We start from the raw sequence: 15,881 nt of genomic DNA on the forward strand, positions 1-15,881 counted from the left end.
CTAATGCTATGGGCATCTCCCTTGAGCCTGTGAAGAGACCCAGCACTTCCCTGAAAGCCGGGGGGTCACCACAGTAAATCCTGACTGGAACAGCACCCCACTGCTTTACAGGTATACACACCGGGGCTAATGCTCTGCCACAATGGAAACCAGAGGGCCAGGGTGAGGTCCGCCCCCGGTCACAGTGACATAGTCAGTGAATTTACAAGATTTGGAAAATGTACTTTATAATACTCTCTTCCAATGCATTGTCTCTTTGATAATGCACTTTGAGGTTTAAGAGAGGGGTATACAAAGCCATAATTCACCACTTTTATCATTTCAAGGTGAGTCTCCTCAGAGCTGAGTTCTACAGCAGCGTTCAAAGGCCCACAAGAGAAGCCATTTCCTATTACTGTCTGTTTAAACATTCTTTAGCGACCAGCTAAAACAAACTCCTGAAGAGCCTTTTTAAGGGATTTATGACCGCCCTTCCCGGTATGCAACTATGGTCAATTCTTAGTTACTCTAGGCTGACAGTGATGAACTCAGAAACATGCAAGTTTCTCAGGACACAGGGAAACAAGATTCACTGCAGTTTCACTTGAATGAATGTTATTTCAAAAGGAATGCAAGACAACAGGGTTTCTTACTTCTGAAGAAAAAAAGGAAAGCTCTGGTTGTTTTCAAAAGCGTAGCTGCTTATTATCAGTTGAAGAACATAGATGCAGGATTCTCATGCTTAGTTCGCAGCATCTTAGATCACCAGACCCATCTTCAACATTGCAACACTGCAGGAGTTTCAAGGGGGAACTGGCACCGAAGATGATCGTAAATTCAACAATAGAAAACATACTTAAATTAATACTTAAACTAACGCAGAATAACAATTTGTTGTGCGAGCTTGCTGCTGGACACCATGATCCAGTCTCTATGTTGGGTGTCTGGCCTGTGGCTCTATTGAGATTCAGGCCACAAATCAAACAGCAATCTCATAATCCTCCACTATGCATAGTTCCATCTTCAACTGCCTAAACAAATTGTCCACCCTAAAGTGCCCATGGCACAGACACATAAAACAAAGACTGCTGGAGAGCATACGTTACAGAGACTAAGTCCTCCAGCCACCTCTCCAGGCCTCTACCAGGCGAAGAGCAACAGCAAAGCCCAGAACGGTGTTCCAAACAGGGATTAGGCAGTGGCCCGGTCTCTGCTGGTCCACTGGTGGTATCTAATGAAACCCTGACATCGTAAAAAAGAGCAGTGAGCGTTCGAATCCATGAATCAGAGCCCAGTTGAACACAGACCCGTAAACCTCAAGTGCCTGGCAGCCCTGTTCTTAACTACGTAGACCTGGCGTTCTAAAGCACTGCTGCACTTTTATGACGCTCTGTTACATAACTAGCCTGGAGTCCACAGACAACAGAGAGAATGTAAAGTTAACGTTCCGAAAAAGTAAACAAATTGTTGGGAAAGCCCAATTTGAAGTAAGCGGTTCAAAGAGAGTATTAACAGTTTGGCGTCGTTTTACGTAGTCAGGGTTGAAAGAAAGGAAGAAAAACTACAATATACTGTTCCAAGTTATTTAAAAAACTCTCCTTCTAGAAATATAAACTGAAACCAATTTTAATTCTGTGATAAGCTCAGGACAGAAAAACTTGGGAGAGACAATCCTGGCAGAATCTCTCTTGGTCAAAGTGTCTAGACAGCCCCAACACCTTTGCTTGGAGGGATCCAGGATGCTTCTGCCTTAACGCGGGGCTACAAAACTGACAGGCCTGGGCCCTGAACACAAACCAGATCTTCCCATTGGCCTCCCTACGCATGCTGGAGTCAACATGGTGAAGGAACTGCCTTCACTGATAGAGATAAGGGAACAGCACATTCGAAGACACTGGAAGGGAAGTGAACACTAAAACATCCCTCCAACAACTACTTCCAAACCAATGAAAGGTTACTGGGTTGCACACCTTGCCTTAGGATGCAAATGGCCACAAAGACATTGACTCGAAAGGGTCTATTATTTCTAAACCCCTAACAAATAAGGCGTTTTCAAAACAACGTCTAACAAGAATAACCTCAGTGTTATCCCACCCAAGATTGCACTGCTGATAGTTGTGCTGAGGCAGGGTGGGCAGACTGGAACTCCACTCTGTGCACCAAAAAATTAATAGTTCACCATTGAAGAGTCTGTAAATCATGTACAGGGCAAACAATCTAGTCTAGTCTATTTGTCTGTGTGTCTCCATCCCTCTGTTTACTAGTGTGTGTGTGTGTGTGTGTGTGTGTGTGTGACAGCCTACACACATTCCCCAGCACAGGACTGGCTCCGTTCATGCCGTAGGCACTGAGGGTTTGGTTGTCTTGGCAGCAATGGACTGTTGAAGGGAGTGTTTCAACATCCGTTTAGCAGGGATTACTGGCCCAGAGTTGGGCAAGGGCCTGTCAGAGAGAAACGTCTTTGTAGACAACGGGACAGAGAGGCGAGGGGTCTGGAGATAAGGCTGAGGTGTGGAGATGTGTGTGTGTGTGTGTGGGAGGAGAGGATGTGCAGTCTGGGGATAGTCATTCACCAGCTGTTCGATACCATTCTACTGAAGCCTTGTACCTGAAAAACGTCTTGCATATGAATCAAATTAATAAGACCCCTGGCGTTAGCCTTTGAGGAAATTCAATCAACCCATTGCAAATTTTTACAAACTCTGCAACTGATCATGGAATGACATACCCGAATGCCTGTGTGTGTACCCGAGTGTGTGTGGCCATTTTCCATGTGTGAGAGCCTAGAGTTTTCTTAAGACCTCAATACTCCAGTGACACTGATGTGCTGGTGTTCTATGCGAAGCAAGCAGGGTCGTGATTCAGGAGGGTTAACATGTCAACAGTTAACAATTACTCTACAAAAGAATTCAGAGATCATCAACGGCAATGATTCAGAGATGAATCATTGTCATCCGAAACACAAAATACATAGCTTAGCGGCCTATATCCCTCCCAGACACTAGGAAAAGTCTACAACAAATTTGACTGAACTTGGCCTGCCTACTGTTTAACATTCAGTCTCAATAGGTTCAGCAAACATATGGCCCCATGAGAGCTAACATCCAAAGCCACTTGTCACTCTCCCAATGACTTTTTGTGTGACATAGTAAATTATTCATACCCTTGGTACAGGGAAAATACATCACTGCATATATGATACTTCTTCAAAGACTTACTCTTTATGGGCTCTATTATATCTCTGCCACACGTATAAACAAAGGCACGCGGTGCAAACGTCAGTGAGTCAGCAGTCTGTGTGAGTGCGTAGGCCTCGGCCAGCCTGCTTTAGTGCTTTGCCAATGCTTACATTAGCCTGAGAAAAGCTAAAGCTGCTCTCCATCCATCTTGATCCAGAACCACATGGACTGCTTCCAGGATCAGTGCTCAACACCTGGGCTGGGAAATGCTCTGGAGAAGTAGAGCAGGACCATCTTAGGCTCCCTGCTCTTCCCTTACACCTCCTCCTTTGATGCTCTGTACAGTAACCTCTGCAGGATCAACACAGCACGTGAAACCTAACTGCAGATGATAGTCTCTTGGCGACGTCCCGCAGCGGTCTACTGGACCGAGACGGTAATGCAGACTTCGGTCTCCTCGTGTCCCCTGATGGAGCACCCAGAGCTCCTGGTTCATACCTGACCATCCTGTGGTGTTCTGCCAGTCCTTTACCTCCCAGCCCTGCAGCTGACCACTATCGTACAACCACAAAGATTGCAACCCGGCTTCTTTTGAAATGGCAGCGCTTGGATGTGTGATATCACCACCCCCCTCCCCCATCCCCCTCGGAAAGTCGTATTTTTTCAAACTTAAACTGAATTAACTTTTGAGAGGATTGGTGAGAAGCATTTTATAGAAAAACCTCTCAGTGGATTCACAGCTGTTCTGCAGTATCAGGAGGTGCCCTGGGTGGAGGGTAACAGATTTCAAATTAGCAAATTGAACTGATCCCACATGAATATTCAAAGGGAGTTATACCAAGCTTGGCTGTTCTTTTACCTTACCGGTCTTCTGTCACCCCTAATTCAATCATCAGCCTTCATTCAATTACACAATATAATATGCAAATCAGGCCAACAATAGCCCACAAATGCTAATTAAGTACATCAGAATAATTAAATTGGATAGGAGCAGTGGAAGGGGGTCTGAACTACCATAAAAACTCACAGATCTTTTAATTAAGACTAAAATATCTTGGAAATTAGAATCTCGAATCAGCCTATAAATTGCTAGCGAGAGAGGGGGTGGGGCGGGTGACCATTGCTGTGGGGACAGGTGACGTAGCATTAGGCTGGATCACCGCGTGTGCCCACTGGAAAGCAGAGGGTTGACAGACATGACAACGGCCTGGCCCACTGGAGCAGGGCTACTACCACGCCTGCTAAGCAGACCATGCATGACGGCTAGTTACAAGGCCTCTCTCTCCTTCTCTCTCCTCCCCCCCCAAGCCTGGCCCTGCTTCAATGGCCTGCAGGGCGGCTGGGGCGGGAACAGGAGGAGGGAAGGGAGAGCTGGCTGGCTGGCCGCTCCACTGACAGCAAACAATTGACCATGACACTCTGAGGGACAACAGACAATAACACAGCGGCCAACAGCTCTGCATCAATCTTTCAACATGTGCCTTTTGTTGTCTTGTATCAACTACAAAGACCCAACACCTTTCCTCTTTGTGTTGTTAGAGACCCCCCACTACCCCCTAATTCAACAGAAAGTACCCCGCACGCTGCTAAGAGAGACGGTCTGTAGAGACTCACCTGGTTGTCAGGGTGGTTGACGGTGAAGTAGCCCACGGAGATGATGAGCTCATGCAGCAGGTCGTCTGCAGAGTGCTGGGAGCAGTACCAGAGCAGGGAGCTGACAATGTGACGGAAAGCCAGCGAGAGCCCCTCCGCCCCTAGAACAGACTGGAACACGACACACACGTAAGCCCTTTGGCCCCAGACGTCCTTCAAAGACCTCAGATATAAGGTTTGACATTCGACGATGCTCACAATGAAACGCTGTCAATGGTCGTTTTTCGAAGTACAAAGAGCTGTATTTACGTCTAAATATTACACACAAGAAAACCTGGATTGGCGACCCTCAAAAAGGTGTGTGTGTGTGTGTGCGCATGGTGGGGACTGGTGTCGTGTTACGGTGAGGTCTCCCCAGCCCCTAGAATCAGGGGTCTCACCTTAGGACCCCCAGTACTCCGGGTTGATGAGATGTTATCAGCACTGTAGCACACAGACAGTATTTAATAAACATGTCACCAAGACAGAGCATGGCTGACTGGGTTCGGTAGGGAAAGCATGTTCTTAGGGAGTCAGCTTTAGCTGTGTGTGAAGATAAACAGCTCCTCCGCCACCGCCACCTGAGAGGCCCCCCCCTGTCATCTGTCTACACGACACCTTCGCAACATCTCCCACCTCTGCAGCCCTGACCATACCTACCAGTCTCCAGACAGATATAAAGGGGAGTAACAGTTTGACACAATAAAACCAGATCAGAAGAGAAAAGGTTGACAAATACAAGAACCAACGACTGCCAATAGCCGAGAATTCCAATACACCTGAAACAGGGTTTTGAAAAAAACCTAAATTGAAACTAACAGTTTTTTTATGCTTCTAACCCACTAACTCACCTGTCCCTGAGTAATGGGTCAGTGTGGGCTACATCTTATCCAGCTCAGCATCCACGCTAGCGCTATTAGCTGTCGCTGTGTGCTAATGTAAACCACAAGGTGATTACAACCTCGTGCCACAAAGAAACATCATTTAAAATGTTCATAAAAGCTTTGGCACTGGAACACTCCGACCTACAGCTGTTTCAAATAGCCGGAGTGTGGCGAAGTGGCGAGAGAGAGAGAGCACCTTCAGAGTAACCACCCCGAGGCATTAAAATAATTAATAACCTTCTCACGCCTTTCTGTTTATGCGGCGGACTCAGCACACTGAAGTTGTCGCCCTCTCCCTCATCAGAGCTGTTAATGTATGGCCCCCTGCTTCCGGCACTAATCACTGAGCCCCTTCCGCATTTGCTGACCCTGCTAGGCTCAGTTTAACCTCGGGAGCTGACCCCCGGGTCAGAGGAGACGCTTGTTTATGGCCACGGGTCAGCCCCATCCTCAGAAGGACTGCTCCTCTCCTAATGGAGGACTCTCTCCTGGCAGGAACTGGCCTCTACGAGGAGTTAGCTACACATGGGCTCGTTGCCTGTGACTACGATGCTGCTAGTTAATCAGACTGCTGGAGAAAACGCCTGACTTCCACATGAAACCCCCTACTGGGGTGGGTAATACTGTTAAATGTACTAAACAACTATAGTAGTGTGTGAATGTGTGTGTGTGTCTATACACTGATGAGCAGGAGGATGTTGCGTACCTGGAAGGCTGAGAGGTCGAGCAGGGCGAAGCTGTTGAGGAAGCGGAGACCCTGTAAGGCCACTTGGATGACCCCAGCGGCATAGGGCTCCTGGGGGCTCTGTGCTGCAGGCTCGGGCAGGGAGCTGTGGAGCAAGATGCAGTACAGGGTGTGGACCACCCCTACCAGGTCTGTAGACTGGAGCAGGGATGTTAGGCCTGTAGGGTCCTGGCGCTTGTTGTCGAATATACTGGGGGAGCTGGGAATGAGGGAAGATCATTACTCACCTGATTACACATTAGCACAAGGCAGTAGTGTTACAATTGTACATTGCTCTGTTAAGAACAGACCTAAGGACAGCAGTGGAGCAAAAACTGTACATGGCTGAGAAAAAAAACATTTGATAAAAATTATGCCTGTCCATAAAATGCGCTTAAAAAAAACGGAACTTTAGGAAGCTAAAACTTTCAATTCATATTTTTTTCTTTTCTTTTCCCCAGCTGAGAATTCAAACTTTTTTGCCCAAACCTGTAAAGTTACAGGACATAAATTAAGATACATTTAAGGACACGTAAACATGCTTCACAGTCATACTAAAGCCTTCAGCTGGCTTGGACCTGACAGGTATTATTTAAGTATTTTGCTGCTACACTATGATTTGCGACTAGAGAAAGGAGGGCGTTTGACCTCTGGAAGGAACCCACTGTGCATGCTGGTTCTCGACGTTGGCCCATCGCTCTGTATGGAAATGTCAGACTCGCCAAGAACAAGGCCTCTAATGCCAGTGAAATCCCCTGACACAGCAACTGGCATGGCGGAAATATTCCCGAACACTATCAGGCGGAACACCGAGAGAGAGAGAGCGAGCATTGTAAAAATGGAGATAGTTGGTTGGATTAGCAGGAGTGTTGATCATTACACAACACTTCTGGTGCGCTCATTAAAACGGGGGCCTATGACACTGGGTGTTCTCACAGATATTTTGTGACACAGGGCAGGCCCAGTGGTGCTCCAGAGCAGGCAGCTGGCCACCGTTACAGCACACAGCAGCTGGAGGGGTACAGGGCCAGGCTGGGCGACACCGAGGGCAGGACGAAAGGCCCCATGGTCTCTGATGACAAGCCCCACTTTGCATAGCTCACCGGCAAGGCTGCTCTAATTGTTTAAGCTGGTAACGTAAGAATTCCTGCTTCTGCGTTGGACAATTCATACTTATTGTAACGTGTCTGACACCCTTAAGAGGAGAATACAATTGTTGTCCTTGCAGAAGCCATGATATATGGGTCAGATCTCCCTGAGAGAGTGCTTAGCGTCTGTCAGTCGCACCCCTGAGCCTCTCTCAGAGCAAGTCACAGGGACAAGCGTGAGTGGGCTAGGTCCTCCTGGAGGCTGAGGGTTGCTGGGGTGATGGTGATTGACACAGAACAGGGGTCAAGTAGATGCTTATCCCGCCCGTCAGCAGTAACAAAGGCAAGGCGAGCTAGCAAACACAGTCAAGCAAACCACAGGTTGCTGCTCAAAGACCGACTCCTCAGCAATCTCTTCTGCTTTATGGGAAGGCAACCCTGTCATTAGTCAGACCTGTGTGTGTGTGAGTGTGTGTTCTGGGCACAGGTGATAAAAGAAGGGGTCATGCCACTCACCGGCCGGTGACAGCGAAGCACAGCTTACACATGCCGTGCAGGAGAGCAGAGGCCTGCTGGAGGAAAGCAGACATCTTGGGACTCTCGTCCACCGGGCCTTGGACCGACAAGAAGCAGCCGTACAGCTTGTCAATCAAACCCATGTTGACCACGTAGCTGAGAGGAAAGATAGAGAATTCATTCAGGGGACAAGGAAAAAAGCTGTGCAAGTCCGCGATGATGAAACCAAACATTACAATCATTAGATACACGATCATCATGCCTGTAGAACATTTTTCAGAGGACCACAAAGGGCCTGGCAGAGCCCATCTCAACCTGGTTGTAATCTGACACCCCACCCAAGCCCTGCACTCTCTGTCATTACTATGATATCTCCAATTTGTCTCCCCGACGACAGTCTCCCGATCATGTTCACTTGGCTCTTTTGGCCACAAATAGCTGAAAATAGCGTCATTAGGAGGGCAGCGGTGCCCCTTTGTGCCAGCGCCCTGCTCTAGGCCCCTGACAGAGTGCTGACCTGGGGCTGTATAAGACCGCAGGTATGACGACATTGGCTAACTCAACTTCGGTAGGCTATCCTCAGTATTTGCAAGCTAGCTAAACTTATGTCTACAAAATTATTTTAGATACAGTATAACAATGGATTTTGCTACAAAATGTTGATGTTAACTTCAATTTTTTCTACAATTTCCCTTTCTACCCGGCAGAGGCTGATTTACCAAGGGATCCTTTGAAGGGGTCATTCACTGCAAAACCAAGTTTACTTTGTCATAGTTGAATAACGACAGTTCGGTGGGTAAAATGGACATACAGTGAACCTCAAAGTCCATTGACGCCTCTTTCTTATGCAAATCTCACAATTTGAAGCTGCTGCTGTAAAACGGTCGGTTTCCAAAAATCCCCCGTTGTGACAATGGGGGCTCCACCTTTTTTGGCTCTGGTCTGTACCTTTGTCACGCCCCAAAATTTGCCCAGAAGTGCAGTCCAGAAGTGGAAACAACGAACTTGATCATTTCAAATGATATCTCGTCAATCTGTTGAAAACAGTGTTGTGTAGACTAGAAATAATAATAATAAATAGATGTATTTGTACGTTTTTATTTCAAGTCTCCACTTTCGATGTTTCAGTGAGTGATGTTGGCTGTGTTGCGTCGATTTTGCTCCGCAGCTTCACTCGTTGTAAACCAATCAATCAGAGCTCATCTATGTATTCATGGCCATACCATAAAAAGGGAGAAAACCTTGTTTTATTCCAGGGCTATTTCACAGGGTGCATTAGGGTGCATAGAACAGCACCCGGGCCATTTTCAGCCCAACCAATGTTACATACCCTATTCGGAGACCTTAAGGAACAGTGTGAAATACCCTATAAAATCAGTAAATTACCCCTTTAAAAGGTGTATAGGGCCTACTTTACCGTTGAATATTGGCTGATATTTAACTATGTACATTTAACCGATACAAATGCTGCTAATGCTTGCTAGGTACACAGCTGCCGACGCAAGACAGCTAACGTCAACACAATACCTCCCCACACCTTATGTATTGTCCTCCATTAGCTCCTTCGGCCTTCTACCTTGGGCACGTGACGTTTGTTGGTCCTGTCACTCAAAATGAGGTTCTCACCAGGCAGGGAACTACTCCCCCTTTTCAGCATCTGCAAAGGGTCACTGGACACTTGAACCACAGGTCCTTGTTATGACTTGATCCTCTTCTGTGGCTTTACCTGAACTGAAAAGCGCTTTCCACACTACTGCTATACACAATACCAGGCTCACAGTCTGGGTGATGTGCTTTGGTGTTCCATATCCCGCCTCAGGGAGTCTAAAGGTACGACAAACATGCCTCTCTGTGACTGGGATGCTTGCGTTAGAGCCATGAAAAGCCAGTGAGAGAGGAAATGAGAGGAGATGAGGACTACTTCCTGTCTTTGGGATTTTGTCAAAGTGGGAGTCTTTGCAAGCGCTACACCTCTTGATCTCCCCTGCTTCCCACAGTCACACACATTCTGGGAGACAGAGGAGGTAAATCTTCCGTCGCTTGCGGGGATTACAAAGTCTGACGACACTATTTTTCTCAGGCCCTCCCCCGTGTCCAGGGGTTACGACTGGGTCACTGTATGAGAGTGCAGGGCCTGTGCAGCTGGGCTGGTCAGATGAATCACGGGTGGTGGGAGGGATGGTGGGAAGGCTCTGCTCTTCCTAGAGACTGGCGGCAGGCCTGCCTTTCCTCACAGTGGCCCAGCACAGCCCCTCTCCTCCTGGCCGGCCCAAGGGCTCAGCTCCAAGGGTGATGTTGCAGTTATCCAGAAGTAGCTTTTGTTTACCTTCAACCATGTCTCACCCACAAACACACATGTGACTGCGCTGTTAGATATTTTTGAGGCAGTCTACCATGGGCCTGGGCCAGACTACACCCCCCTCTCACTCACTCTGCCCAGGGAAGAAAACCTTTCCTCAACAGCTAAAATTACTATTTTCAAAAATTACCTTATTTTTTTTTTTGGGGGGGGGGGGGGGACAAGGAAATCAGCAGTTGACCAAGTCAAGATTGCTGTTAAGAGACGTGTAGGAGGGATAAACAGAGGAAAGGTAGAGAGAGGAGGGGTGCCCAAAAGAGGGAGGGGGCAGTGAGAGAGGCCGAGGAGGGAGAGGAGGAGCAGTACCTGATTAGGTCCTGTGCCCTTGTGTGGAAGGGTTCCGCGGTCAAGCTCTTGGTCTTGGTGTCGGGGGAGCAGATCCGAAGGGCCTCCCCTCGGCCACACTCGGGGGCCTGGGGCCTGAGGAGCCCCAGGACAGTGGCACAGGTCTGCAGCAGGCCGCTGGTCAGACCGTCAAACACCTGCTTGTTCACGCTGCGCCCAAAGATGGACTTGTCCTCATCTGGCACATAGAGCTGAGGAGAGAAAACAGAAGAAATTCACACAAGCCCACTCCCCAACCCTTCACCAGGTCTAGTCCAAGTCCGGTACCAGACACGTGGGTTGCACATGGAGTGGTCCATACCGACAACGAGATCTTCACCGTGATGGACGTGAGAGATCAGCTAGCAACATTGCCCTGGGCTGTCACAGTATCCATCGGATGTCAAGTCAAACAAAAGGTAAGGTCATTTAAACCTCAGTCCACACCTTCAATCACGTATAATTAAGACAAGGAGGCAGCAACCTAAATCTCCCCTGCTTTTGTTCACTTGCGCAAGTCGTTTGTATGGCTTGGAATCTTGATACGCTGGACCATAAATAACATGGTGTCCCACACGTGTTGCTTTATTATTCATCAGCTCCGGGCCCTTAATTGGTGGTTAACGGTGGGTGTGACACGGTAACTGGTGTGGTGCCAGATTGCTGCCATTTGAGCTCTCTGAGGTGGTTCCTCATCAACAGAACACTGACACTTGGGCAAACCCATAGAGCTTACAGGGAAACACAGAGACACCTTCCCAATCTGTCAGACATTATAATTCAGGATTCATAAAGAGGGAATTGTCTATATGTCAAAATACAAGTTGGGCCTGACTTTCTCTGAGATATCTCATTTGGACTCCTGGTTAGGGAAGCATGCTGACAGAGTTAGTCCACCCAGCGACATTCTCCACAAATCGAATTAAAGGGGCACAAGCACAGACGCCGGTACAAGCCTCACTTGTAAGCACTAGTATCCACCTACACACACAAACACATGCTGTATGTTTACTGACGATACATGTTCCTGTCGACCAAAAGCTACACAAGCAATCATTAATAAGTTAAACTGGTCCTGCCTTCCAACTCAGGGGTTGTAGAGTTGAACATGTCTGTTGCCAGAGCAATTGCTGGGAAACATTTTGTATAAACTGAAGTGTAAAGGCTAACCCCCCCCCCCCACCCTGCAATCAACCCCCCCAGCCCCCCCCCCTTCTCTCTCTGTGCGTGCCCTCAGGAAATATGAATGCTTTAGATTGGAACTCGTGACTGCGGGAGAAGCCCCAGCAGAGTTGGTTCATGCACCCCGACCTACGTCTGGGCCTTGTCCCGTCTGTGTGTGCAGGCGGTGTCCGGCATCCCCCCCCACCGTCACATGTCTGGAGTGGGTTGATGTTTACAGTTTCTGAGAGAGTGCTGAGGGATACGGCCTGACATGTTCACTGCTCCACACCTCCCTCTCCCCCCCTCCCTTTCCCCTCTCCCTCCCACCCCCTCGGCATGTGTCGGTCCTCGGCTGGGGGTTTAGAGTGTGTCTCTCCCTGAGTTTTGCTAACCCGCTGCCAGGAACAGAGGCTGGCAAACCACACCCTGGTTCCTCACTTCTCATGGTGTTGTTTGTTTACAGGTAAAAAAGGACTGAAACGGGGAGGGATTCATCAAACATGGCTGGAGTCCATGGTGCGTGTCACTTTTTGAGGGTTATCGCACAGAGACAGGTTTTACCGTGAGCTGATGCAGCAGCAGGTCCATCAGCAGGGCTATCTTGTTACTGAAGAGAACATAGGAGCAGTTGTGGTGACAGCGTGAGCAGGCCAGGTTATAGATGTTTACAGCAGCGCAGAGGGACCTGGGGCGACAGACACAGAGACAACGGGACAAGGCAGAAGATTAATCACAAGTCAAGCTGGTAAAACGGCTCAGGACAGACTTTTTGTCTGGTTGTAGCCCCCAGTTCATGCAAACGGTAGTTACATCATTAGTTTAGACTCAGGTGTTGACAAAATTATCTGAAGTGATCAGGAAACTGAACATACACTGCCGTATTTATGGTTCCCAAAGGGTACAGTGTACAACAGCTGAATAATCATGTTGTTTGTGCAAAGGCCCATCATCATGGACTTCATAAGTTTTAATGTTGACCACTTTTATAAATAATGTTTTTTTCTTTTTTTATTGAGTCTGAGAACCTTCCCTTCTATTTGCTGGATTGGGTCACTTACTTTGAAAAAGAGGAACAGGTTACTGTAAAAGGAATTGTTAGAATGTGCAGTAAAATTGCAGGCACTAATCTAAATGACCTGTTACAACTTTACAAAGTCCAAGTCACAAAGAAGGCCCAGTCAATGTCTGCTGACCAGCAACCCCTTGTTCAGCGAGTTAAGTTGCTTCCTTCTGGTCACAGATGTAATCTTCCAACATGCAGGACCAATAGAGTTAAGACTTTATTTGTCCCTGCTGAATAATATAATGGAATTCTGTTTGTGTGTGAATTGGGTTGATTGTTGATAACAGTTTTATTTACTGCTGGCTGTGCAACAAATTGACCGTCTGGGATAATAAAGATGACCTTGACCTTAACAGCATATCTCCATTTAAGTATGTGTAGGAATGGTAAAACTTGGAAAAACTATTAGTATTGACCGATTTAGAAATCTCAAAACAGCCACCTCCTTACACATGTCAACTTCTTCTTGACTCCATGTTTCTCTAGAAAGGTAAACGACAGAGGCGCTGTGAGCCAAGGGGGCTGGCTGCGATCTCAGTCCCAATCTAGAGATCCTGCACCGTTTCCTCTGAGAGAGATAAGACCGTTCCTCTCAACAGCTCCTCAGAGGCCCTGGGGCTGAGGCTGCTGGGACTGGGGTTTAGACTAAGGCTGAAACCACAGCTAGGAGCCAAGCAGTGAGTCAGAGAGCGTGCCTCTGTATTATGTCTGCTTTAAACAAGCCCCAGAGAAGATTAATGCCAAAGATAACTGACCAATCATTCTGTTCTGACTTTTGCTCCCCCTCGCCCCTTCTCCCATTTGTTAATATCTTCTGACAACTGTATATTTTAGCCAGTGGCAGAGTGGCATGTCCTATCTGCTGTGTAGAAGAATGGAATCTGGCCTTTCTATTCCAAAGTAGGCCATGTTTATTTCAACTGGTAAACATTTTGATATCCAGCGCAACCTTCACATCTGCAAGGCATTTTCAGTCCAACCAAGTTGGTATATAAGAAAGAAAGAGTTGACCGATCCAAACCCAGGTCTGTCAATAACTTGCTGCTGATGAAAACAGTCAGTGCATTACCTTCACTGGTGGCCAGATCTGTAAGTGTTCCATATCACTATTGACATTGTAGTGTAAAGTTGTCAGATATGGAATGTGGTGATAATGTGAGAAGTACTACAATGGGAGTTACGGGAAAGAGTCCAAATAAAACACCATGGTCTACTTCGGCACAAAACCAGTCTAAACAGCATCGTATAACTTAACATTACACAGCGTTCGTTGCTGTAAAAGAAGTATTTGAATTTTTCCCAGAAAATATGCAAATAAACCAGAGTTGGGTAGTGTGTTGTTTTCTGTCTTGGTCAATCACCCTTAGCAATAGGAATGTGACAGCAGATTCATTTCTTCCACTCAATCCAATGGCTTAAACTGACATCCAGCTTATGAACCTGAAAATGGAGGAGGTGGGAAAAGAGGCAGCCATCATGGTTGAGTGGAGTGATCCTGCAGCTCAGTGTATGTAGAGCTACGCTGAGGTAACATAAGACGCCAGCCAAACTGTGCTCTCTGGGCAGCCGACCAGCACACTGGAGCTGTCCCGTGGTTCACCGGTGAAAAGAAAGAAAAGCCATCGACCATCTCAGCTAAAAACTCACTGGCGTAAACCTATACATTAATGGTGGGTCGTTATCGGCGTTAACGTGCTGCATTAACGTGAGACTCTTTTCGGGCGATAAAAAAAATATTAATCTATTCTCAAAGTTGGGTTGGGAGCAAGCCACTACGCAAGCTATGATGATTTTCACCTTGATATTTTTGCGCGGATGTATACCAAGCTGAATTGCACTGTAGGGGGCGAGAACGAGTTTTCGAACGTGTGTGTATGCTTTGTGTATGAAATTACCACATCAAACGTGACGTGCTAACATGGATGCAGCTATGAATCCGCCGGGTTTGCTTCAGGGAAAATGTATTTAAGAAGCTTCCCAATGGAAACCTTGACATGACTAAGGTTGTTTCCACCTTGTGCTATGCGGAATTAGTTTACTGTAGGAGTCCTTTCAGTCTCAAATACCACTCAAACGCAAAGCATCCCTTAGCTAATGCGGAAGATGCCGGGTCAAGCACTGATGTAGCGCAGGTGAAGAATCGTCGTCAACATAGACATGGTCGTCAAACTACTGTTTGAGTGCAACCGAAGCAAGCCCGTCAGCACAGCTCTATCAGCCAAGCTAACTAATCTCCTCCCTCACCTGGCTTGAGAAACCCGTTCTCAAAGACTTACTTATAGTCATTATTTGGGTAGCACACACAGTGGCGATTTTAGACCCTTTTAGGGGTGCTCAAGCACCCCTACATTTCATCTCAACATCCCAATTATTTTTTTATATATATACATTATTATTGTTTTATCATTTGATGCTAGTAGGTCATGAATTTTGCATAATAATAGCGAGGGGGTTGAACACTTTTGCAAGGCATTGTATTAATGTCACATTCTCATTGGGGGCTGAGCACCCCTAAAGGTCTGATCCTAGAATGGCCCCTGAGCACACATATTCTGAATGCCTTTGACGGAATTCAAATGAGCCATTTTAATCTATATCTATCTATATATATATATCTATCTATCTATCTATCTATCTATCTATCTATCTATCTATCTATCTATCTATCTATCTATCTATCTATATATATATATATATATATATATATATATATATATATATCTATATCTATATCTATATCTATATCTATATCTATCTATATATCTATATATCTATATATATATCTATATATATATATATATATATATATATATATATATATATATATGTGTGTGTGTGTGTGTGTGTGTATGATACATATCAAAGACTTGTATGAAAAGAGAGACAACATTAATTGAGGCTTTGATCATTGTCATTATGTACACCTCCAGTAGGAACCTTCTAAGGGCCATTTCAGGTGAAGAATCATT

The 15,881-nt window shown here is 46.6% G+C and overlaps 1 protein-coding gene across 3 annotated transcripts in view; it reads right to left on the reverse strand.

Moving 5' to 3' along the window:
• The window catches only part of scaper (S-phase cyclin A-associated protein in the ER), a 53,798-nt gene that overhangs the window by 2,596 nt on the left and 35,321 nt on the right, over window positions 1–15,881 (reverse strand). For all 3 annotated transcript variants that reach the window (XM_084673163.1, XM_084673162.1, XM_084673164.1), the window contains 5 exons: window positions 12,411–12,534; window positions 10,668–10,897; window positions 8,003–8,158; window positions 6,381–6,618; window positions 4,773–4,922 (listed from right to left, as the gene is read on the reverse strand). In XM_084673163.1, the coding sequence (XP_084529289.1) occupies window positions 4,773–4,922; window positions 6,381–6,618; window positions 8,003–8,158; window positions 10,668–10,897; window positions 12,411–12,534 (898 nt within the window). The remainder of the gene's footprint in view (window positions 1–4,772; window positions 4,923–6,380; window positions 6,619–8,002; window positions 8,159–10,667; window positions 10,898–12,410; window positions 12,535–15,881) is intronic.

This window comes from Hypomesus nipponensis, chromosome 14 (genome assembly GCF_054491055.1).
Source record: "Hypomesus nipponensis isolate SF chromosome 14, ASM5449105v1, whole genome shotgun sequence".
In the NCBI taxonomy this organism is placed as follows: Eukaryota; Metazoa; Chordata; class Actinopteri; order Osmeriformes; family Osmeridae; genus Hypomesus; species Hypomesus nipponensis.